Below are 26456 nucleotides of genomic sequence, written 5' to 3' on the forward strand. Positions count from 1 at the left end.
TACCATCTTTCCTTTCCAATCATGAACATCAATACCATTATTGCTATAAGCATATGCATACAAGGTAGGACAACAACACCAAGAAGATGGACATCCACAACACAAAACATCTTCACTCTTTAACCAACTACACTAATACATTCAATGGCCACACACAATCTCTAATATCCTTCTCAATATTGAAGGTTGACATCAATGGCAACAACTTGCCAAATTGCCAACATGACTAACTCCATTCTACCTCTCCAACATCTCACTAGTGCTCACCATGTAATTTTCTAAAATAATAAATCAAATCCACTATTTTTTTTTACTTATACAAGGACAAATAAATAAACAATTCTTTCCAATATATTTCCACAAACTTACCAAGCTAAGAAATAAACAAATTAAGAATTCCCATAACCAAACCACTAGGGATCTATCATATGCAATGAAATGCAAAATATGCAACCAACATGCAAGTCTATGCAAGTAGATGAAAATATCATGCAAATACAAACAACTCACTTTTACTATGATACCAAATGTTAGGAAAGTACCCTTAGCACTCAAATCTACAAAAAAATAAAAAATTAAGGCATGTAAATAGCGCAATGAAAACAATAACATACATACATTTTGAAATTTGTAGTCCACTCTACAACCTCCCTCTTAATAATGCTCTTATAAATCATAACATCTCTTACAACATTATTTTGGTCACAATACTCTTAAATGCATGATTTTTATTTTATTTTTACAAATGTATATTTACACATGAAAAATAAATTACAGATTGCATAATTTTCAAGGAATAAAGTGGACAAAAGACAATTAGAACATTAATATGTGCAAGTTGTATGATACACCTAATCTATAATGAGGAGAATATTGTGAAAATTAATGGCCATCTCATTCGGCTGTAATTTGACATTTAAAATGGCGATTTTGGTCCCCACTATGAACCTTTACTTCTACCTATATTAACTAACAATTTTCAAATTGTGCTATTTTAAAATGTGATAATTTCTCCCATTTTTATTATAGCTCTAAAATTAAAATAATATAAATAACACAATATTTGTTAAAAACCAATTTCTTATTACTAAAAAACAAAGACTCTTGAACAAAAGGTAACGCATTTTCTCCACAAGAAGAAAAAAATGATTAATATTCGGTGCCACACTATTGTGTAGTCACTATAACACTTAATTCAAAACTTTGGTTTAATCACTATAGCTCTTAATACAATAAATTAAATTGGAGACACGTTTGGTGTCACATTGATAACTAAGTTAACTTATGTTAATGGGAGAGAAAGCACTTTAAGAGTGAACATGTTATTTGTTATTTGTTATTTGAGAAATAACAAATAACTTGTAGACTCTTAAACTTTCAACCCCAGCGTTTCCATACCAAATTTGGTACAAAACTTTCTCCTCTCATTTCATTCAAATCCATGCAAGTAGTTATGACCACTGCTTCCACAAACATACATCTCTCCTACAGCTTTTAACTACACAATAAAATAACGATCAAATTAATCAAATAACATCCATAAAAAGATATCCTCATACATTTACATTCAAGTACTTTTTTGAGATACCTTCATACATTTACATTCCAAATACCCCTCATACATTTACCTTCCAATACTTTTTTGAGATACTCTCATACATTTACATTCCAATACTTTTATAAAGATTAAAATAAAATGAAAATTTAGTTTATAGTAATATCTACACCAAAGAATTGATTTGTATAGTAACCAACAACAAGAATAAAAATACAATCTACTTTAACAAGAAGAATAAGAATAAAGAAATCTCTTTACCATTTCATCAACATCTTCATAAACGTGATGTTGCTTAGCCCTTGAAGAGTTATCTCCAACTTCATTTCTTGCAAATCTCCCTCTAACACGGGGTCTACTATCAGCCAAGGTTTTCCGACATGCATACTACCAATTAAACTAAATAAGCTTACAAGTCAAAAGAGATCTTACAAATTGAACATGTTTAACATATATGATTAAATAAACACTTTTAATCATAAGTATAAACAAGCTTGACGTACTTTTGATTAGATAAACACTCTTACCTAACTGCGGACAAACTTAACTATGAACACTCTTAGCGATCAACTTTAACATTGCTTTACATTGCCAAAATCCCAAAGAGAAGTAAGAATGGAGAGCATGAAGGCACCTTAATCTTTTTATTGAAATTCCTCTCATTTCGCTTCATCTTGTATCTGTAGATACGCTGTTTTCTCTCTTCCACAGTATAACGCCCCACCTTATACCTCGCCTCCTCAAAACTCGAATGATCACATGTCAGTGGAGCGCCACCTCCAAGACCCATTTTAATGCAATCTCTCGCCTGCAACACATCTTAATTTGTAAGAAAATTTCAAGGTTCACTGAATTCTACACAATTCTCTAATTAGTCTGTTGTATAATGAACAAAAACAACCTCAAAAAACCAGGCTATTAAAATCTTGGATGAAGATGAAAAAAAAAACAGTTTATAGTTTTAAGAATGCCAATTAGGCGGGGAAAATAAAATAAAATTGCAGACCTGAATATCTCCTGTACCATATATTCGACGACGGAGACTGAGCGCAGAGCCTTCAATTTCAAGCGGATGGGCATGTAAGCTATTACCCAGATACCCACCTTTCTCTCTTCCCCCATTCCCTGAGGCTTTCTCGGTAAACCCCAAATGGGCAAGGCCTTGTGACATTACCAACCTCTGTGCGTCCTCTCTTGACTGCAGCAGAGTAGGAGGAGGTGGGACGAAGTGGAGATTAGAGAGGGAATCAGCTTCAAACACAACTCCCTCATCCTTCATCACTTGCTCTGCACAAGGCAATGGAGATGGCAATGGCATAAGCAGCGGCAGATGCAGGGGATCCTCAAGCAGCTCCACCTCCCCAAAATCGAATTCTGGAATTGCCACGCTTCCTGCCAAGTAATCCTACATAAAAAAACTATGTAGTTTCAGTAACCCTACACAAAACCATATAGTTTTTTCAGTAATCCCTACACAAAATCATAGTTTCAGTTTACAGAGCAGAGCAAGTGAGAGCTTGTTACATCCAGCAATTCCTTCTCAGGGTCCATGAAAGCTCGACCGTCGGGTGCACTAATGTCCTGAAAGAGAGTCTGGGGATTAAAAAACATATAATTGTGTATCGCCATAGGAATGGAGAGGTTGGATCGAAGTAGGAAGTGAAGGTGCTGGTCGCGGAGTGAGATTTGCTTTGTGGCGCCAATTAAAAGGAAGGGACTAGAAGAATAACGCGGTTTTTTTCAACGTCCAGGACGAGGGAATTAAGCGGATTGAATGGTCAAGCAACTGATCAAGACTATAGTGGGGACTAAATCCGATGGCGACGGCGAAGGTGGGAGGCAGGTTTAATGTCTGGTGCTGACACGTGTCTTTGTAAATTGGGAAATGGAAACCGGTACAAGGAAGGACAGATGAGAGGACAGGAAGAGGTCGTGAGAGAATTTTAGGGAGAGGCTTCCAACTTTAGAAACCAATTGTTACTGTCTAAATATTCCGATTCTCTCGTCTGGTCCGTGTTCAATGTATTCATTAAATTTCAATCTATCCCACTCTCTGAGGTGGTTGGTAGATGCTGAAATTTGTATGGCTTGCACATTTTGTTCACCAATGGGCAGCCTAGAATCCTTAGGCATCTGCAGCTTACTAAAGTCTGTTTTTATTTTGTATAAGTTTTCCTGTCGCATAAACAATTATCAAGCAGTTTGTCATTCAAAACACACCACCCAATTGTTTTGTGCATCCTTTCTGGTATATTAGACAAAGTGTGATTCTGGAGTTCAAATTGGAAATAGACTGTTGAATATTTCGATTGTCTCATATGATGTTGTTTGAATAACAGATAGTCTCTTGAATATCTCATATCTTCTTTTTTTCCATTTTGTGTGCAGTGTTGTCATAGCTTTTGTACTTAAAATATATCTCCTTGGCAGTTCATTCATTGTCTGAAAAATTTGGTACTGTCTTACATGAGTTTTGCAAAACATTTTTAGACGCATTCATCTAAAATATCTTAGAATTAAAAAGTTACATCCTTGCAACATAGAAGTCAATGAAGTTTTTGGAAAGTTGGAAATGAATAGGATATTTTATATTGGAAGGAAGTATGATATGGGTTACTGGTAGTGATGTTGCATCACTTGTTTGGAAAACTGGCAGCATTTTTTTTGTAACAGGAACAGTGCTTGTATGATTCAATATTTTCGCATCTATGAAAATGATAAACCCAAATCATAATATTTGAGCAATTTGTTGCTGTTGGAGGTTTGTTATAGGCCAAGAAATTGAACAAATTTTAGATTCATCTTGTCAAATGTACAAAGTGCTCACTAATTTAGTTGGTGATTTTATATTTCTTGCACTAGGTGATTTCCATTTTTGTCGATGCTTTTATGTGAGCATCTTCTTTGGTTCATGAATCTGATAGATGCTTGAGTTTCTATCACTTACACCTTTAACTGTGTAATTTGCTTGATTTCATTGTCGCAAAATCCCTCTGGTGATTGTGGCCAGTTTAATATATTTTAGCATTTCAGACGGTTCATGGTATAAAACCTAAAACCTTTTTTGATTGTTTAATTATTTCCTGCTCTATTAGAGAAAATGGTTCACAGTTAAAACTGTAAATCCTTTGCAATAGTCATAGAATGTTTGAATATGACTAATGGAATATGTGGTTCATAGTGTGTGAAGAATAACCAGATCTTCGAGTCTATGTATTGATCAAGATTGTCCGATTCTAGTTTTTGTATTTAGTCACTTTTGCAATTGTGTTTTGTCTTGTTTGTTAACACAATTTTTATGTTTCAGGTATTAAAGTCACATGAGAATGAAGTTTAGTATTTACAATTTTCAAATAATGGGAAGTACTTGGCTTCAGCATCGAGAGATTGCACTAAATAATTTGGGAGGTCATTATAGTTTCTACCCTTATTTGTACATTATTGCACTCAAGTTTGTTTAAAGTTGATTTAAGCAAAAGATGTTTTAAGTGTAATCGATGAGATCTGGTACACTGCTACCACATGTGAGGTCATCAAGTCCTTGCGTGGGATAGCAAGTTACTGGAAATGTATTTCATTGCTGTAGTTGCAAGTCTGATAATGGTCTCTTTGTGCTTAGTATTGTTGTAATGATTAATTGACGCTGTTCAAAATTCAAGAGTCTTATCAGACTGGTGAATTATGCCGCACTAACAAAACGATACTCCAATTCATCAGAACAATTTAAATTCTTACAGCGAAAATCACAATTCAATTTATTAGTTTGATGGACAATTACAAAATACCTAAAATGCTTAAGATCTCTGCTCGATTCTCCTTATCTGTCATGTATCTGCATACCTCTTTGCCTTCACCCGTGCACCTCTGTTCCTCAGCATTCACATCAAATTTTGTATGTTTTTCTTACTTTTACCTTATTACTACTCTCTTCTCAACTTTTTCTATGCTGTTCTCTCTATTTACAGCGCCATGTTCTCCATTTTTCTGTGCTTTCTTGACACATTATTCCTCATTCCATGTACCTATACTTCTCTCATTAACCTCTGCACTTACCTTCCATTCTCTGCTGCGCACTCATACTCCTATCTCCCCCGTGCTTTCATCCTTACCTCTAGCGCTCCAATTACTTTATCTCCCACACACTCATACATCTTTGCGCCTATATTATTATTTTATCTTTTCTCTATTCTTTTTCTTTGCAAATCTACACTCTTTCCATTGCTGAAGATTTCTAATCTTTCCTCAATAAACCACGCCTCCTCCTCTTTGCTGTTCCCTCCTCTGCTTGTTCACACACACTGTAGAAAATAGGGGGAGCAGAAATAGAAACATAATTTTCTTAATCAGACTGAAAGATTACAACTGAGCTTCATAGATCTTTACAGCTCCATACAGCTCTGCAGAGCTTGACTCCAAAGAGTGAATACAAAATCCATTGTCATGCAATATATAGAAGTTTGAATAGCTATGGATGGGTGGTCTGTAGAGCATGGGTGACTGCAACATATTAATGACAAGATAATGTAAGATTTATTAGGCATGGTCTATGTATGGACTTCTGTCAACTAATAAATATGGATCATAGCTCAAGGTCTATGGGAAATCACACATATTAATCACAAGATAGTATAAGCTTTGAAAGGCAGAAATAAGACTTAATCTTCAGATATTAAATGATCATTATGGTGGTGGTTGTGATTTACAATTTTTAATGCTCCCCCTTTATCACAACTATTATCATCTATCTTCTTGTTTGTTACAGCTTCCTCCAACTGTTACAACAATCATACAAACCATTGATTTCTCCTTTGAGAATGGATGCATCTTCTCTTCAACAACCGTCTCTTTATCTCTGCAGATCTTCAATCTTTCTTTTCTCAAACAACAACACTTCACAAGTACTGTTTAACTGGGCTTTAGTGTGCTACTTTACTAACTTCCTCTCATCATAATCACCTTGGGATTTTGTGGCTTACCCCTAACCAATACAATTCTGAAATGGTTTCTAGCTGACCACAAACTCAACACACAAATGGTTTCAGCTGACCACAACCTCACATACAAGTGGTTTTAGATGACAACGAACCTTGCATACAAGTGGTTTCAGATGACCATGAACCTCACATGCAAGTGGTTTTTGGTTGACAACGGACCAAGCACACAAGTGGTTTTGGATGACCACAAACCTTCATGATGGGGAAACTAATTTATAATTCGCACACTTTCTAATTATCACTCTAGCCTATATTCACGAACTTTAATGCTTGTCCTTTTGTACTTGCATTAAAATTGATTATTGAGTCCATATAAAAAGCCATCCATCTATCGAGATACATGGGTAACCAGCCACCGTACTCGCCAGTTCTGTAGGAATCTTTTTTACACACATGGTTCATCAATATGTTAAACTCTCCTATAATCATTAACTTGGTCCCTCACACTTTGAGATTACTCCATCTCACATTCCCCCCTTAATCAAAGATTCAACTTCTCTGATTCACCATCAAGCTTAGATAATTCCTCAACTTGATGCCACATCCTCTCTATGCACAAGAGGATGCATGCCACATGATTACATGCATTGCTTATGAATCACTTGGGGAAATTAAACTTGCCTATGGCTAAGATTTACATCTTTGGACCAAAAAACTCTGGGGTGTTGGGTACAACTGATCATGCACCTCCTACAACAACTCAAATACAATAAGCATTCCAAATCACTAAAACATTTGCCCAAAAATACAATTCCATTTTCTATGTCCATTTACATTTCATCACCATGCATACTTTTTGTTTTTACCTCTTATCCTGTAGTCATCCTTCTTTGCAGCCATCTCAACAATTCATTGACGATTATTGACAGATCTGGAGCAGATTTGCACACCTTCAATCTTTTGCACAATCTCTTTTTTAATGTCCCCTACTAGGAGGCTGCCAATTCCTATAACTTAATAATAGTTCTGATCTGATCTGATCGATGATCATGTCATTGGATGCTTTTGACTCCTTTCCTTTATATCTCTCAATGTGAGGGAAAGGTCTCACCTCTTCATTATGGATGCCCTTTGGCAAGAGACACACCCTTTCACCATTAGCACCCTTTGAAAGTGTGCAACTCTTCCAGAGAAACAAGAATCGCCTAGACTCGCCCAAGTTCAGCAAGTGTGGGTCAGAGTCATGCCTCCCGAGCCTGCAGAGCTCATACTCGGGCTTGGACTCGGCCGAGTCCAGGAGGCAAAATCGCTAGACTCGCCGAGTTGGTGAGTTTGGCCTAAAATCACCAAACTTGGCGAGTCCAGTGCCTGAAACTCGGCCATCGGCTGGGTTAAATTAAATGACAAAAAAAAACATTTTAAAAAGTTTTTTAAAAATGAATGATCTCGTCTTTGTTCACTACAACCTTCGCCTGAGAATGAGAAAAATTAGGGTTACAACATGTTAGCCAATAGAAAAATAACACCCGATGCCCTTATTAAATAATAAGAGCCTTTTTGGCCTCGTGGGGCACAAGGGGCGATGCCCCTTGACCCCACCTTGGGGGCGCTGCCCCCAAACCCCTGTCGAAAAATATGGGGGGAAACTGCGTCGATAGAAGTAGGGAAAATTTAACCTTCGAGTTTGACACTGATTGGATCGACCAGGTAGATATAGAGGCTAAGACTGTAGCCATGGTAGAGGAGGAGCGCAGAGCACGAGTAGCGACAGGAGATTTAAAGGCAGATAGTGACACAGATGTTCTTGATGTTGGTGAGCATGACATGGTGTCACGAGGAGCGCCTATGGCTGTCGAATCATCGAGGACCTACCTTAGACACCTTCGCAGGGGGCTGGGGTAGAGGGTGCAGGCTCCTTTGAGCCATAGGCTTGTAGTTGTATTTACCTTTGGTATTTGTATGGAACATTTGATGATGATCATATGATGACATGGATTTTTTGTTCCATGAGTTTTGTAATATTGTATACATTTGACAATATTTATATATCTATGTTTGTTATTTCCTTCAGCTACAATTTGCGTTTATGCTTATGTGATTGATGTATACTTGTGTATGTAATCAAATGAGCCGAGTTTGATGATTTTATTTTTGTCTTTAAGGTGTATTCAATAAAGGGTGCATGAAACAAGTTTTAAATCTTTAAAAATCTCTAAATTTCTTGAGTTTTTCACTTTCTCGAGTCCAGCCGAGTTTGACTCCGAGTCCCGAGTCCGAGTCCGGGTCGGCCTTGCTGAGTCCGAGCCGAGTCCGAGTCCCGTTTCTTTGCTCTTCATTACTTCTGCCCTTTGAAAGGGACACAACCTTTCACAATCAGATCTGCACTTCTTATTTAAATCAGATTTGCACTTCTGATTCCTAAATCATCCCCCTTCATCCCCCTTTTCAAAATGAGGTTCTCTTCTCCCTTTTATATCCCATGTTTGAGGGAGTCACATTTTTTCCTTCCATGTCTTTTGACCATTCATTAAATTAATTAAATTTTAATTATATTTAATTATATTAATATATATTTTAATTTAAATTTTATTTTTTATTCTTTTCTATTTTAATATTATTATTATTTATTATTAAATTCTATTACAAAGTGGGGACATTACATCTTTGACTTCAGCTACAACTAGCTCTTCTGGAATTGCTCAAACTTCTGCAAAGTCTCTCACCTCCGATCCAAACACTTCAACAATCTCTATTAAATTGAGATCCTTCCTTGACAATGACAGCATGATACTCTTCCTTGCCCTTTTCTTTAGCAGCGATCTCCACATTGAACAATTATTTTTCTTCTGCACACCTCCTTTACATGTTCCTTTTTTTAAACAAACAATCTTGTTTAACTGTAGAGAATAGCAAGAACTGTTCTTCTCCAATCAATTATAGACAGAGAAACATAAGTCTTTATTGAAGGCCAGACTTTGGCTAACAACCAGAGATTAAATGTTGCTACAGCCAATACTTTATATGTATGCCATGTTCTATCTTTCAAATATAAAAAATTATTGAATCTCCCTTTCCCTTTGACTGTCATGGATGGCATCTAGTCCAGGTGCTGTGGCTATCTTTACAGATCTGAGATCCTTGCTGGCAAATTCAACTTCCCTCTGAGAAGCCTTCTTTTCTTTCAACTTGGCTATTAGCTTCACACCTTTACCAATCTCCTCTGCAGGTAACATACTAGCAATTCTTTTAACAATTTTCTGCAGATCGTCTAGTCATTTAACATCTAACATTCACCTTCTATTTTTAGTTTTAGCAATGGAGTGAGTGTGGCATCTGAGTCGCCTCACACTTGAAGCACGATCTCAGTCTCTTCTTCCACAAACTAGCAGTCTTCTCCTCTTCACTTTCTGCAACCCCTTAAGACTGCGCTCTATCTTTCTCTAGCTTCCTTCCACTCACAATTGCAATGAATTTTATTTGGAGCAGCAATTTGTCTTTATCTCTTTTTTCATCTTCTGCAACACCAACACTTTTAACCGATATGGCTGTCTTGACTCTTTTCATTAGGCATCGTTTGAAACCCATGATCTTCTTATTGACCGATCTGTTTGAACAGATCTGTTTCCACTTGGCAGTGATTACAATCACAACTGGGCTCTTTCCGAGCAAAACAAATCTTGGAAGATCTCCTCCAGAATGTCTCTATTGTCTCCTTTCTCAAGCAGCTGAGCTTTGACTAAGGCTGCACCTATTCTTGACAGCTGGAACTTTTCAAGCAGCAGCCTCTCCTTCACATCTTCTTCTTTTCATCCAGTGGCTCATTCTACTTAGCTGCAGATAAGCTTTCTTGTGGACTACCAGCTGCAAACTCTTTTCACCATCCTACTTCTTTCACAATCAGCCAAGCTCTCGGATCTAACGAGCTCTCCAAGCTCTTCAGGCTCTGATACCAAATGTAGAAAATAGAGGGAGCAGAAATAGAAACAGAATTATCTTAATCAGATCGAAAGACTATAACTGAGCTTCATAGCTCTTTACAGCTCCATACAGCTGGATTCTAAAGAGTGAATACAAAATCCATAGTCATGCAATGTATAGAAGTTTGAATAGCTACAGATGGGTGGTCTGTAGAGCATGGGTGACTGCAATGTACTAATGACAAGATAAGGTAAGATTTATCAGGCATGGGCTACGTATGGACTTCTGTCAACTAATAAATATGGATCATAGCTCAAGGTTTAGGGGAAATCGCAAATACTAATCAAAAGATAGGATAAGCTTTGAAAGGCAGAAATAAGACTTTAATATTCAGATATTAAATGATGCAGGCTGCCCTTTGTCATGTGACATGTGAATGCTCTCAATACGGTGGTGGTTGTGATTACAGTTTCTAACAGACACTTCTTCCTATTGGTGGGTGTTTTGTGAACACTCCAACACAGAATAAAGTTTTCCAACAGTCACTTTATCCTCTCTTGATCAAAATCAGATGTATGCTAAGATTGCAGGAAGATCATACATTGACTTCAAGGTTCCAACTGCGTACTAGCAACTTTGCGATGGATATAGACTCGTTTGATTGATGTTGCTGGTAATACAAAGGGATTTGTGCACACTTGAAGAAGACTTAGACAATTTTGTGACTTCAAGGAGATTCTCGCGAATGATTTGGCAATATATATCTCTCTTTTTAGGATTTTTCAATGAAATATTGCGGAAAATAAAATGAGAAAGGGTTGAGGAAAGCTATTCTAATCTAAGAACTCAATAGATAACAATGATTCAGATGAGATCAACCACACTTTACTTCGCCACTAGTAGACAACTACATAAAGAGGGTGCAATCTTCAGAGGTTGTGTTTGTAAGATTTTAAACCATTAATGAACACCATCAAAGAACAATGTTCATCCAACAATTTAAATTAAGCACACACGTATAAGAGCTTAGTCCAACCTTGCAATGTGGATATAAATCATCTATCAACAAAAGGTATGAGCAAGCGATCTCACCATAAAACACTGCAATCAACTTCGTTCATCCAAATGCTTGAAACAAATCTAAACTAAGTGAGGAAGGTGAAATCATGCAAGTTTTGAAATAACATAAATGAACACCAAAGCCAATGCTTCACTATTATTACTTCATAAACTTATTGCAACAATTTCATACAAATCTCCCCCCCTTTACAAATGAAGGGGTGACCCCCTTTTATAGGCCTCCAAGAGGAAATTGGACGGCTGAGATTACAAACCAATCAATGGCTAGGATTGAACATGCAAAACCCTAATTAGGGTTTGACTAAAGATTCCAAGTTGATGCCAAGTAGTGGGGAATAATCATAAATGAGGAATCAGGCCAACTATGTATTAATTGCTCTCTGCTCCCAAAATGGCATCCATAATGCATTAAATGCCCATCACTCAAAAATCGCCCTTTATGCATTAAATGAGCCACTACTTCTTTGAATATGCTAGTCACCATGCAATTACTCAGCCACAACTTGGTCAAATATTCGTCAGCAATGAATGCGCCTCCATGCCATCATGCAATTAATAGATTCTTGTCCAAAAATGGACGACCATTATCCCGTTCATTTATGGTGAATGCAACGAATCTAGCTATGATGGCCTCCAACTCTCCTATGGAGACACTTGGCATAGTTTCCATTTTGAATTCTAGTAACAAAATATCCTCTTCACATTGGAGAAAAACTTCTCCCAACTTGATTTTCCTTTGAGAAGGATTCCACAAAGAAGAACACGTGCAACTTGTACTTTAGAGAGTCAACTGTCAGCGCTTCCTCAATCAACCTTCTTGCGAACAATGCCTCAACTGCATTGAGGACTTCTTCCTGTATCTTCCTGATTGACTCTTTTAATGATGTTGAGTCCTTGTTGAATCTTTCAAAGGATTCCTTCCCAGTTCAGACGACATAAAACCACTGAGGGAGGTTGTAAATTTCATTCTCTTGGACGATCTTCCCATCAATCAAAGTCTGCATAGGAATTCCCATTAATGCTCTCAAGCTCGGAATTGTCAAGTCTTGATAGATATGTACATCTTCCCATGAACTGTCCCCAGTCTCAAGTTTGTTCAAGATAGCAAGAATTCTCCAACAAAAGTGAGCCAAATCTTCAATGAATTTTATAGCTGAAGCGAAGACATCCTCCACCCATTCCTCGACACACTAAGCTCTTCTCCTCATTTCTTCAATGCCATCAATGGATTCCCTGGGAAGAGAAGGGGGAGGAACAAAGGATGGATCTTCTTCTCTGAGTGGATGCTTCAAGCGCCACATATATTTTGCACAAGGCCTTGTTTTCACTCTTCAGCTTCCTATTCTTTTCTTCTATTCTTTTCATCTGTTCTCTTAGTGCTAAGGAAGATTCATCAAAGTCTTCCACCACTTGTGCTTTGGAAGCATGCCCTAAGTCGACCTCTCTGATTTCATATTCATCGGGTGTGATTTCACTTCTTTGTCCACTATGGGCACAACTAAATGCAATATCCTGGATCCTGACTCGTCTCTTGTGATCTTTGAAAACTTCTTAGCTGCCTTCTTCTCCGCTGGCTTGTCTATTCTGCTTATAAGTTCTTCTAATTCCTATGCAGGATCCATCTCTTCTTCTAGCTCCTTCCTTATCCTTTCCTTAAGCCAATCTAGAGTAGTTGCCGATTGATCCTAAACTTCTAATTGCGCCCGTTCTTGCGAAAATTCCTCAAAAGTTCCTAAGTCTCCAAGATTTGTTTCCATGAAACAATCTTGATCCTATTGTTCTGGATCAGGAGGAAGTTCCTGTTCCTGACTCCTCTGCTGAATAGGGCGATGGGAAGTGCTAATGCTGAGAATATCTTGCGCCTCGTTGTGTCAAGATCATTTTCCTATGGTTGGCTTCTTGCAACTTCCTGTGTGAACATCTCAACCTCGTGCACACTAGAAGAACTAGCCAATGATTATGCTTATTCTACTCTTGGCCTCTTTTGTTGTGGCTCCTCTTGCTAGACTTCCTTTCTTTTCCTTGCTTGTCAATTCCTAGGAATGTTCTTCTCTTTCCTATGCTTTGGTCTTTCTTGTGGAACCTCTTCTTCCCCAACCTGGGCTCTTGATGACCCTTCTGTCGCCTCACTATGGGAGTCCAAGTTTCCCATCAACTGGTAAGTCAGGCAAGCATTCTTTGCCTTTAATTTTGTGCTGTGCTAGTGCCTAGTGAATTTTAGAACCGACCTACTTAAAACATTCAAATCATCAACCTTTGGCTTTAACCAATCTGGAGTCTAAATAGGCCTATCCTTAAGATTTTCATATTCTGGCTGAACCATATTTTCATCTTCCTCAACCTGATCTGACACTTGAATAACTTCACAAAGTCTTATCATATTAAGGGACAACCTGGAAAACATCCTCTTCTTGACTTCAAAGTCATCTCTAGCATTGGTCTAGTAGTCTTCTAGCTAAATTTTGTGCTTGTGTTTCACTCTAGCAACCATCCTGATCTTGTTGTATGGATCAAAGAATGAGCTTGCCGTATGGAATGTCAAATGATAAAATAATAGTTCATCTACAGACTTTTCAGTCGTTGCCAATGTCAGACACATTTTTACGTAATCTCCTACGACAATTGGAAATTCAATTGACAACTTCTTCTTTTGGATTTTGTCGTAGGTAGTCAACTGCCTGGTCACCTCCAATAGCACCATCTTGTCCATTGGATATGTTGGCAACTTATATGGCTTATCTACAAACCCTTGGACCCGGATGTAAGTGAATTTTGGAAATTGGATATATTAGGCTCCGTACTTCTTTATTAGCTTTCTAGCCTCTTGTGACAACCTTGTATGGAGTCCACCTTGCAATAATTTGGTAATGTACATTGTGAAGGTGTCTCTTACCATCTTGAAAGTAGTTTCATACAAGTGCAATTGCAGATAGAACTCATGAACCTTTAGTTGTCCTGGTCCACATCCCATGGGTCCCTTTCCTGCCAAACCATTGAATTTGCCCATTCTGGCCAACGAGTAGATGACATATGAACTCATGTAGAAAGATTGGGATTGCTTTAAATTCCTCAGCTACTTATCCAAGGTGCGGCTGATCATCTTCGCCCAATCCATCATTCCTTCGCCTTCCATTACTTCACTGATGAAGAAAAACATCCAAGGTTCAATTATGAAGGCTTGTGGACATCTTATGATTTTGCTCAGCATCTGCACGAGGTCGACATACTCTTGCTTGAAGTCCATGCTAGTGATTAGCTTGGGCATCTTGGACATGTGTGACTTTGGCCTCTGCATCCAGAATTTGTTAACTATTCCAACACATCTTTCGAGGCCTGCATCATATATCATCGTTGCTCTTTCCTTGCTCCTATAGGTCATGGACTGGTATGCTGGAATTCTAAATGTTTCTCCAATTGCTTCAGCTGAAAGGTTGGCCAAGAGTATGCCATCTGGTACCAAAATTGCCCTTCTTTTTGGATTATAGTGCTTCGCGCACTTCATGGTTAACTCCAAGCATTTCATGGCTAGAGGGAAACTGACAGCTGCAACGATCCCGCTCTTGACAATCCTAGTGGCAGTGGTTGATGGAGCACATCCTGCTGTAGTCTGAATGTCCCCAGGTTAGTGTTGCTGACTTCTTTCCACTTTGAAATAATATTTGATTATAGAAGAAACCTTATTTGTTCATTTTTAATCTGTTCCTGCCGAGAGGTGTTTGTAGCCCTGCTGGATTTTGCCATTCCTGCAAAATAAAATAAACATTAAAACCATCATAAAGAATTTCAATAAAGCCATGGACGAAGGAATTCCAGGCCGTAAATTCCAAATTTGGAATAAAATAAAACCTCTGAGAACAAGAACTTCTGGAAAATAATAAACTCTGCTATCGACTTTTCTCCACTTCTCTCTAGCTTCAAATTTCTCTAATAACCGCTCTGAGAAAAGAATTTCAATTCTCCGTTTAAATAGAAGTCTCCCACTAAAGCTGCTAAGTTGGCGAGATGTCAAAATAGACAGTTGCATTGATTTTCTTTAATCATGCGTCATGTTTCCTTTGACAACTTGCCATTGCCATGCAAGTGGACCCCTCCATCATTTTGAGTTAAAAAATGGAAACTTCCATAAAATCTTTAGTTGTGTCATAAATGAGGAATATTCTTTTTGCATGTTGCCAACTCATTTATTGTGAAAATCTCTATTTTGGTTGCACAAAAATATTTTGAAAGATTTTCCTTGAAAGAATTTTAACAATTTTGTCCACTTGGAAATGAATCCTGTATGTCTCGAAATCTAGGAGAGAGAAAATCCTTTGTAGAGAGATTTTTTTCTTGAAGGAATTTTTTTTGCTTTCTTGTTCACATCTCGTCCTAAAAGGTGATTTTTCAATCAATTGACCATTTTTTCATGTCTGAAGAATTTATCCCATCTGGAGTTCTAGAGAGAGAAAATTCTCTCACTTAACCAATTTTTCTGTGCCTTGGAATTCTTCTTCTTGGGTGAATTTCTTCCTTGAGAAAGGAATTTTCTTGAACTTCGAATTTTTTCCTTAGCCATGAATTCCACGTTTTTTTTTGTTCAATTTCTTCCTTGGGCGTATTTTCATCTTGGAAAGAGAATTTTTTGGAAAACTTGGAAATTTCCTTCTTGACCTTTGTTTAGCGCTCATCCTCATATCTAGGTGAAATTTCCATAAGATGGAGAAATTTTGTTTGGAGGAGAAATTCCTCCTCTATGCCAATCGAGAACCCTTATACCTTCCTGGAATGCATTTCCTTGTAGAGGAAGGAATTTTATTATGTTTGCACTTTCCTCCTAGGCATCACTTTGGCGCCCCCTTCTTTGGCTTGAATGCTTTTGACTTGTGGAGGAGTGTAATGTTCCCCAAATAAAGATATAAACCATAGAAATAAAGCTCACGATATTAATTATTTTTATATTAATACTTTACCTTGGGATTAATATAAATAATTAATATTATTAATTTGTATTATTAATGCAACGAAAGCAGTTGATGAAACTACCTCGAGAACAATAAAGAGGCATAGCGGGGATATTGAAGACATCATGGTGGAGAATAGAATTTACAATCTGGTGAGACGAAGAATTATCTGAATTCATCCCCCTTTCGTCAGTGAGAAACTGGCCTATTGGTGGAAGTAAACAATGGGTGGCAACGTGCATTAGAAGACTCATCGTGCAGGTATATGGACGCGGAAGTCCAGCATTGAACAGAGTTTCAAGCACACCTCCAGATTTATATTGCTCGTGCAGGAAGTGTTCTGGATATAGGGACCCGACGGCATAATCTTTTCGGACTGGTTGTGGAGACTGGCCGATATTTACAGTTCGCTCAGAGAAGCAGAAGTCACTTCGTAGTCATAGCCGAAGTGCAAGTTAATCCCATTTCCGATGCGGCGAAGAGAACCGAGAATAGTCATCACGTGTGAGATTCTGCAGTTACGAATGCCCTCGTGGAGTGACGGGAGAAGAAGATGAAATGTTGCGGGAGTTTCCATCGCCGTAATATGTAACACGGGAGTGAAACTATCCGATTAACATAACCTAGGGGAACCCGATATCGGGACTATACTTGTATATTCGACATTCACGAAGAATACAGAAGCATTGCATGGAACGTATAGTGTGGTCAATGGTGCGTGATAAAATAGAAAGGACAAAGTGTCTGTGTATGGGATGACTGCGTGTGGGTTGTGCTATATGCTGGCTGTACATAGTGCGGGGTAGGAAGGATAAACTTCAGATTGGTGTTGTGAATTAAACCGGAATAGCAGAAGTATCAAACCGAGGTGGAAGTGACAAAGCATCTACAGTTCAGCACGAATATCAGGTGCACCAATAAATAAACTTGTATATCCCTTGAATTAAATAAATATTGTTCTGCCAGTAAATGATTATATCTAGTGGGAAAGAAGAATATCACAGTTTGAATAGTGTTCATTTTCCAGTCAACAACTCCATACCTATGTCCTAAAACTACAAAATTTCTGATGAATTAGATATTTGACGAATAGACAATTAAGGGATTTTACAGTGGTATCAGAGCTTTTTTGTATCCTACCAGCCTGTAGGGTATTGAGACTTAATGAAAATTTACTGTACAATTGAGTATGCACCCGGGAAATTATAATTTCCGAAATACTAGGGCCCGTCAAAACAGATTTACAAACTCTCCTTCAGCGCAAAATTGTTCATCTATTCCATTTGAAATTGAGAATAGCCACACAGAAACTGACGAAGAAATTATCTTTGAAACCAACATGGGAGATCCAGATAACAATAGGGATTTGTTGGCTGCATTAATCAGAAGTCAGCAAGATATGCAGGATAATGTTAACCGAATGACCAATTTGATGACCTAGTTTATGGCCAATAATATAAATCAGCACCAGAACAATGGAAGGTAGAATAACCAACATCAAAATAATGGGGGAAATAATGGGGGTAGAGATGAACAGTCAGTTAATAATCAGCCAGAAAGAATAGGAACAGCTAGACCATTTATGCCCACATTTACTGCTAGAAACTAGCTACCAGAAAATGAACCAACAATAAGAGAAGTACAGGCAGAAATACATCAGGATTGGTTAGATTCCGGTGAAGAATTCCGATCAACAATGACATTTAGAGAATATTTAGATGTCAGAATGAAACATAGGCCAAGAGGACAGCGGGGAAATAACAGCGAATTGCAAAGGAAAATTGGAAAAATGTCCATTCCTTATTTTGATGGTTCAGGTAAGACAACTGCTCGGGCTTGGGTGCAAAAATTAGATACATACTTCCAATTAAATCCTATGTTGGAAGAAGAGGAAATTAAATATGCTGCGCTACATCTTGACGGTGTAGCACATGAATGGTGGCATCATGGACAAATAACCTTGGGTCATAATTTGATAGGTACTTATGTTGAGTTCACTGAGAAACTTATTGATAGATTTGATTCTAAAGACCCCGAATTACATCTTAAAGAATTGACTCAGCTTAAGCAAACTGAAACTGTTGAACAATATATCTCTGAATTTGAAAAATTGGCTGTCTTAGTGACTGAAATTTCAGAAAGACATAAGATTGTGATATTTATAGATGGATTGTCTGATTCCCTCAAAGGGTGGGTTAAATCCTTAAACCCCCTTACTTTACAAACAGCTGTCAAAAGAGCAAGAGAATTGGAACCATCTTCAAAAGGAAATTTTTTTAACAAAGGACCTCCTAAACCAGAGAAAGACAAACAAATTTACAACAAAGATGATGTCCCTAAAAACAGGTTAGATAAAGAGGAAAGAGAAGAGCTCAGAAGGAAAAAACTATGTTTCAGTTATAGGGAAGCATGGCAGCTTGGACACAGATGTTTGGGGAAGGGGAAAATTCATTATATTGAGGTTATGTCTGACAACGACGATGAGGAGAATGTTGATCCTAACATAGAACGAGCACCCCAAAACACTGAGTCAGAAACAGGTACCAAACAAAGAGAAGGAGTAATAGCATCCATGATAGGAACCCCACATTATAATATTTTCAGAGTTAGAGGAGTTTTGAATGGACAACGTGTAATTGTTATGCTTGATAGTGGTTCTACACATAATTTTATAGATGCAACACTCGTGGAAAAACGTGGTTTACAGACTGAAAAACATGAAGGATTTGATGTTAGAGTAGCAGGAGGAACTAATTTGTCTAGCACTCATAAAGTTCCTAAATTGAATATCACTCTTGGCAATTACACTATTAGTGATGATTTCTATGTGATTGATCTGGCTGACACTAATGTTGTCTTGGGCATACAGTGGATGGAAACATTAGATGAATATACACAGAGTTTTAAAAGAATGGAATTTTCTTTTAAAATTGATGACAAGAAAGTAGTCCTTCGTGGTATGTCTAACAGTGGGCCCAGGATCGTCAGTGCGAAAAGAATGGAAGCTATTTTCAGACATGGTGAGGTGGCATGGTCGGCACAATGTTTAATCTCCAACAAGGCATCAGGTTTTGAATCCAAACCTTATGGAAATGATTTGTTAACTGTATTAGATTCACATCATATGGTTTTTAGTGATATTCCTCCAGGAGTCCCACCTAATAGAGGTTTTTTAACATACTGTTGAATTAGAAGAAGGTGCTAAACCAGTGATTACTACTCCTTATAGACACCCTAAAAGATTCAGGGATGAAATAGAAAAAGCAATTAAGGAGTTATTAGATATGGGACATATCAGACCTAGTTCGAGTCCTTTTGCTTCATCTGTAGTGTTGGTCAAAAAGAAAGATGGAACACTTTGGATGTGTATTGATTACAGAGCTCTTAACAAGAAAACAATAAAAAACAGGTATCCAATTCCTCGAATTGATGAATTGTTAGATGAATTGCATGGTGCTATCTATTTTTCTAAAATTGATTTGAGACCAGGGCGATGAGGTTTGTATTTTTTTTTTTCATCTTCCCATTTTGGCTCCAAAACAAACAATTGAATTTATTTTAAATGCTAAATTCGATAGGTTTTGAAAAAATAACGCATAACATTTATTAATTAATTTTGGCCTATTAAAAAAAAAAAAAAAAATTAGTTATAAAGGCATAAAGTTAATTAATTATAAAATCAAGTTGAGCGCTGGGGTTTATTTTGTCAAGGTCGGCCATTATTATTTATTTAAAATCGTTTTAATTGCCTCATTTTATCAAAGTCGGCCTAGAGGTAATTGTGAGAGGTGAGCGCTTATAAAAGGAGGTGTTTATTTCATTTTTAAATCATTATTCGAGCATCCTCTTTCATATGCGATTTGAAGTATACAAAGGAAGTGCGAAATTATCATTCAAGAGGAGGAGCGAATTTCAATGGGAAGGTGCAAGCATTATCAAAGGAGTTCGAGTTTCAAGTTAGGCGAACTTGCCAAGGACATTGAAGAACACATCAAAGATATCCCCAAGGGTAGCGAATTAATAAAGAGGACGTTCATTATCCTTCAAGATCAAGTCAAAGGCTTCAAATTTTGATTTTTGCCTGGGCAAATTCCTTTATTTTGCATTTTAGAGTTAAGCTCTCAAGTAAGGTATGGCAAGATCCCTTGTTTTAATTTCGAATTTTGATCGTCATAGCCTTAAATTTTGAATTTTTGAAATTTTGAATTTCAATAAGCTCAATCGTTTTTTTAGGAAATAATAACTCAAGGATTTATTATGAAGTTTCCTAATATGTTATATATTGCGAAATCATGTTACTAATTTTGAAATGTTGTGTAGGCATCAAATGGAGATCTCATCAAGGAAAATCAAGTCGGATCAAGGACGGTCTTCGCCGGGACGATCAAGCCAGGACAGGGGCGACCTCTTTCAATCCAGCGTTCCAAGGCGAGGTACATCATCATCCTGCACATCAAGGACACATGGAGTTAGAACAAGGGCTCGTTGAAGAAGTAAATAGTTCCAGATGAATTAATTAAAGCAAGCTTCTCAACAACATCAAGTTGAATATTTACCAAGTTACAAGTGTCAGATGAGGTGGCATCCTAGTCATCACGTCTCCAATCAGTGAGGTCCATCTCAGCATGTCCAGATTCAATGTACTTAATTCATGGAAGGTGACACAAACTCCGATGTACCTACCCCAGCTATCCATTGGTCGATTTTTCTAGAAGGGACATGTGTCCAAGCAATACAATTTTATCATTGGTCAAGCATTAAATGTTATGTAATGGTTGTAACAAACCCTAATTAGGGTTTTCATTGTTGAATCTTGGCCATTGATCTTGAATTGATCTAAGCCATCAAATTGTATTGTGGGCACTATATAAGCCCAGGCATTTCATTTGTAAAGGCTAATTAGAAAATAATTAGAGAGAGAGTTGTAAATAATAGAAAGCAGTTAGTAGATAGAGAGTAGTTAGAAATTGATAGAATAGCAATTAGAGTAGAATAGGAGGACAAGGCAAGAAATTGTTGCCATTGATTGTAAACAAACTCCATTTTCATTGAAGTAATGGTGAAGTGTGTCGTTTCTTGCAATTTGCATGGTTTCTTGTTGAGTCTTCAATCCTAGATGGTAGATGATTAGATGAATGGAAGAAATGTGATTGATTGATGGTGGAATTCGTATATCCATACTACTAGCAGTTTGTTGATTGCAGACTTGCCTTGTGTAGTCAACTGGAATCATTCAGCTTAAGCTCAATTTCAATTTGTTGCTTCTTCATTGATATGCATCAACTTGATGGTGTCTATGCCTGTGGTGATGATTTGAACATCATAAAGCTTCCCTTAGAAGATCGCACTAGCCTTGTGGAGATGGTCCATTGATGTCAAAACAAGACCTAGTTAGAGTTTCATCAAAAATCAAATCATTGCTCCTACATTCTTAGTATTAGGATTAGATCTTCTCTTCGCCCTCGTCCTTTTTCCATTTTTTTTAAATCTAAGCCAGTAAGAGCCTGTGTTCCAGCAAAGCAGATCGGAAGTTCAATCATCAAATGTAAGTCCCCTTGTGATTCCAGCAAATCACATCATACCACGAAGAGCTTATCCACACGTAGAGACCCTACTAACCAGAACATTGGAGTCATCCTAACTGATCCTTCATGCGAATCTTCAGCAGTTAGAGACTTTATTCAAGAGAGGATAAGATGCCTTTAGGTATTTTATTCTGTGTATGATGGTGTATAAAATACACGTCAACACAGGGGTATAGGTTCATCAAGAAAAAATAAAAGCCATTTTGGATTGGCCACCACCTCAGAACCTTACGAAGCTAAGGGGATTCTTTGGTTTATGCAGCTATTACAGGAGGTTTGTCAAAGGTTTTTCACAACTCGAGGCACCCTTGACAGATCTTACCAAAAAGGGGGCATTCAAATGGACTGAGGAAGCTCAACGGGTATTTGAGAAGCTTAAAGAGGTAATGAGTTCTTGTCCAGTACTTGCTCTCCCAGATTTTAATCAGCTTTTTGTGTTGGAATGTGATGCTTTGGGTGATGGAATAGGGGCAGTTTTAATGCAAAACAAGCATCCTATAGTTTATGAAAGCAGGAAGCTTAATAAACTTGAAAAATTGTATTCTATCTATGATAAAGAGATGTTGGCAATCATGCATGCTTTGACAAAATTTAGACAATATTTGGTTGGTAGCAGGTTTGTGGTGAAAACTGACCACAACAGTCTAAAATATTTCTTGGGACAAAAAGATTTAAATGACAAGCAACAAAAATGGATTAGTAAGATCCAAGCTTATGATTTCGAGATTGAGTATGTAAAAGGGAAAAATAATATTGTTGCAGATGCTTTATCTAGAAGGCCTGAACTCAATGCACTCTCGGTAGTAACAGCAGATTGGAAATCTTTATTGCTAGTAGAATACTCAAAGGATTCTTTTGCCTGTGATTTGCTAGATGGTAATATACAAGATACCAAATATAAGGTTGTAAATGATATGATCTATTACAAAGACATAATTTACTTGTCTCCAGGTTCGAAGTTGAAAGAGAAAATCCTCTAGTCTGTGCATGATGTTCCTTTAGCAGGGCACCCTGGTTACTTCAAAACTTACCGGCAAATAAGAGAAAGATTCACTTGGGAAGGACTTAAGAATGATGTTCTTCGTTATGTTAAAGAATGCATCACCTGTCAACAAAACAAAGCAGAGCATGCATTTCCAGTGGGTCTATTACAGCCTTTGCCTATACCGGAACAGAAATGGGAAAGTATATCTATGGATTTCATTACAGGCTTACCACGATCTCAAGGTAAAGATTGCATTTTTGTTGTAGTTGATAGATTGACTAAATTTGCACACTTCTTCTCTATTACTACAGAATTCACAGCTGTTCAGCTCGCAAAACTTTTCTTCCGAGAGGTGTTCCGTTTACATGGTTTACCAAAAAATATCATCAGTGACCGGGATAGCAGATTTTTGAGTATATTTTGGTGGGAACTTTTCAGATTGACAGGTATTGAGTTAAATCACAGCACAAGTTATCATCCACAAACCGATGGACAAACGGAAATAGTAAACAAATGGATTGAGGGTTACCTTCGTAATTATGTGTCGGGTCATCAGAAAGCATGGGTTCGTTGGCTATATTTGGGTGAATACTGCTATAACACTACTCATCATGTATCTATCAGTATGACTCCTTTCAAAGCACTTTATGGGTATGATGCACTTTCTTTTATTGATTTGGCTTTCGTTCGGAGTAATGTTCCCAAATCCCAGGACATGCTTCAGGAATGCCAAGATATATTGAACGCACTTAAAGAAAACTTACAATGTGCTCAAAATCAACAAAAAGTTTATGCAGACAAGAAGCGTGTTGAATGTCATTTTGAAGTTGGTGAATTGGTATACCTCAGACTGCAACCCTATGGGCAGTCAACTCTCAAACGAAGTGGGGCAGAGAAATTGAAGCCTCGATTTTATGGGCCATACCCGGTGATTCGAAAAGTTGGCGCAGTGGCATATGAATTGGAATTACCTGAAGGAAGTAGAATACATAATGTATTCCATGTATCTTGTCTCAAAAAGGCTTTGGGATAGCAGGTGTCAATAGCAGAGAACATAACCCCCACTGAATGAAGAAGGGAAACTAGAAATGATTCCCGAAGTGATTATGGACACTCTAGATCGACAATTGAGGAACAGGACAATCAGGGAATACCTCATTAAATGGCAGAATTTACCATTGGATGATGCTACTTGGGAAAATGAGCAGATTCTTCAATATCCTGGATTACAGTTGCTTGTGGGCAAGCAACATTGGGCAGGGGAGACTGTAATGTTCCCCAAATAAAGATATAAACCATAGAAATAAAGCTCACGATATTAATTATTTTTATATTAATACTTTACCTTGGGATTAATATAAATAATTAATATTATTAATTTGTATTATTAATGCAACGAAAGCAGTTGATGAAACTACCTCGAGAAGAATAAAGAGGCATAGCGGGGATATTGAAGACATCATGGTGGAGAATAGAATTTACAGTCTGGTGAGACGAAGAATTATTTGAATTCATCCCCCTTTCGTCAGTGAGAAACTGGCCTATTGGTGGAAGTAAACAATGGGTGGCAACGTGCATTAGAAGACTCATCGTGCAGGTATATGGACGCGGAAGTCCAGCATTGAACGGAGTTTCAAGCACACCTCCAGATTTATATTGCTCGTGCGGGAAGTGTTCTGGATATAGGGACCCGACGGCATAATCTTTTCGGATTGGTTGTGGAGACTGGCCGATATTTATAGTTCGCTCAGAGAAGCAGAAGTCACTTCGTAGTCATAGCCGAAGTGCAAGTTAATCCCATTTCCGATGCGACGAAGAGAACCGAGAATAGTCATCACGTGTGAGATTCTGCAGTTACGAATGCCCTCGTGGAGTGACAGGAGAAGGAGATGAAATGTTGCGGGAGTTTCCATTGCCGTAATATGTAACACGAGAGTGAAACTATCCGATTAACATAACCCAGGGGAACTCGATATCGGGACTATACTTGTATATTCGACATTCACGAAGAATACAAAAGCATTGCATGGAACGTATAGTGTGGTCAATGGTGCGTGATAAAATAGAAAGGACAAAGTGTCTGTGTATGGGATGACTGCGCGTGGGTCGTGCTATATGCTGGTTGTACATAGTGCGGGGTAGTGTTGACGTGTATTTCATACACAATCATACACAGAATAAAATACCCAAAGGCATCTTATCCTCTCTTGAATAAAGTCGCTAACTGCTGAAGATTTCGCAAGAAGGATCAGTTAGGATGACTCCAATGTTCTTTTTGGTAGGGTCTCTACGTGTGGATAAGCACCAGTGGTCGTTGTGATTTGCTGTGTCCTCAAGGGGCCTTACGTTGCCGAAGTTTTTGCTAAACTAAAGAAGCTTCAAAAAATAACAAAAGGGTAGGGTTTTGCAAGAGGTCTAATTTAGTCTAACCCTAAGAATGACTTCATGTGGACAAGACTTGGCAAGATTCAACCAACTTCAATATTGCCATAAAGTAACAACTCAATTGAAATTGATGCGATCTTCTAAGGTAACAAATGGTTCTTCAACACATCAAAGATCAAAGACACTACCACGAAGGTACATATCCAAGATACAATAACGATTGAAGGTTAAGTGATTCGAGTATTCTCCAGTCGACCACGCAAGGCGTTCCTACAATCAGCAAGAAGCTAGTGGTTTGGAAAGCGAATCCTACCAAAGATCAAGTCCAACACTTTGTCCTTCGAATTAACACACTACTTTGATCGAGAAATGATTCAAGAAGATTGAACAACCATGAAGATAACCAAGAGAATTGCAACAAAACACCATAACTTCAATATTTCATTGATTCCAAAGCCATCATGTACAACAATTGTTTGAATTCTTTCTTCAAAACTCAATCTTGCTACAAAAGTAAATTGCTTCTAAACTCTAATCTCTCTAATACATCAATAATCTAATCTTCTTCTCACATCTAACTTTTTTTTTTGAAAATGAAATGAAATGAGGGTATAAATAGCATCCTCAATTACAATGAATGGTCCAGATCAAAAGTAGATCAATGGTCAAGATCATGACACCTAAACCCTAATTAGGGTTTGTTACAAATAGCCTCCCTTTTATTGCACAACATTAAATGCATAGCCAATTATTAAATTTGGCACGAAAATCTAGGAGACATAGACCAATGACAATTAAGGTGCCATGTCATCTATAACAACCTCTCATCTAGAATCTTATTCCCTTTCCAATGCTCCTTTTTAGCATATGCAATGAATCTTGATACGATTCCCTCGATCTCAGCAATTGGAATCTCGGGAAGATTCTTCATTCTTTTTTCCAAGTGGATGACCTGATCAAATGCATCTAGAAGAGTTGCGTCCCATGTAAGTTCAAGTTCCTTAGTCTTTTCAATCAGGAGCATGGTAGCAAACATCTGGTCCTGTTGCTCATCTGTGATATTGACGTCCTTGC

The 26456-nt window shown here is 37.6% G+C and overlaps 1 protein-coding gene and 1 long non-coding RNA gene across 2 annotated transcripts; one reads left to right on the forward strand and one right to left on the reverse strand.

The window, feature by feature from the left end:
- Positions 1 to 1062: 1062 nt before the first annotated feature.
- On the reverse strand, positions 1063 to 3767 carry LOC131062599 (two-component response regulator-like APRR9). Its single transcript, XM_057996290.1, has 5 exons — positions 3080 to 3767; positions 2562 to 2960; positions 2190 to 2363; positions 1817 to 1942; positions 1063 to 1498 (listed from the first exon to the last, which is right to left on the reverse strand). Exons 1-5 carry the CDS (start codon positions 3182 to 3184, stop codon positions 1430 to 1432), a joined length of 873 nt encoding a protein of 290 aa, XP_057852273.1. The 5' UTR covers positions 3185 to 3767; the 3' UTR covers positions 1063 to 1429.
- On the forward strand, positions 2244 to 21512 carry LOC131062600 (uncharacterized). Its single transcript, XR_009110912.2, has 3 exons — positions 2244 to 2382; positions 4863 to 4963; positions 20748 to 21512. It is a non-coding gene; the product is annotated as an uncharacterized LOC131062600 (long non-coding RNA).
- Positions 21513 to 26456: the final 4944 nt, after the last annotated feature.

This window comes from Cryptomeria japonica, chromosome 6 (assembly GCF_030272615.1).
Source record: "Cryptomeria japonica chromosome 6, Sugi_1.0, whole genome shotgun sequence".
Classification (NCBI taxonomy): domain Eukaryota; kingdom Viridiplantae; phylum Streptophyta; class Pinopsida; order Cupressales; family Cupressaceae; genus Cryptomeria; species Cryptomeria japonica.

Coding starts and splice junctions, on each gene's coding strand:
- LOC131062599 (XM_057996290.1), bottom strand. CDS start 3,184: ATGGCGATACACAATTATATGTTTTTTAATCCCCAGACTCTCTTTCAG. Junction 1,943..2,189: donor ATTTCAATAAAAAGATTAAG/GTGCCTTCATGC, acceptor TTTAATTGGTAG/TATGCATGTCGGAAAACCTT. Junction 1,499..1,816: donor ATGAAGATGTTGATGAAATG/GTAAAGAGATTT, acceptor TTTATTGTGTAG/TTAAAAGCTGTAGGAGAGAT.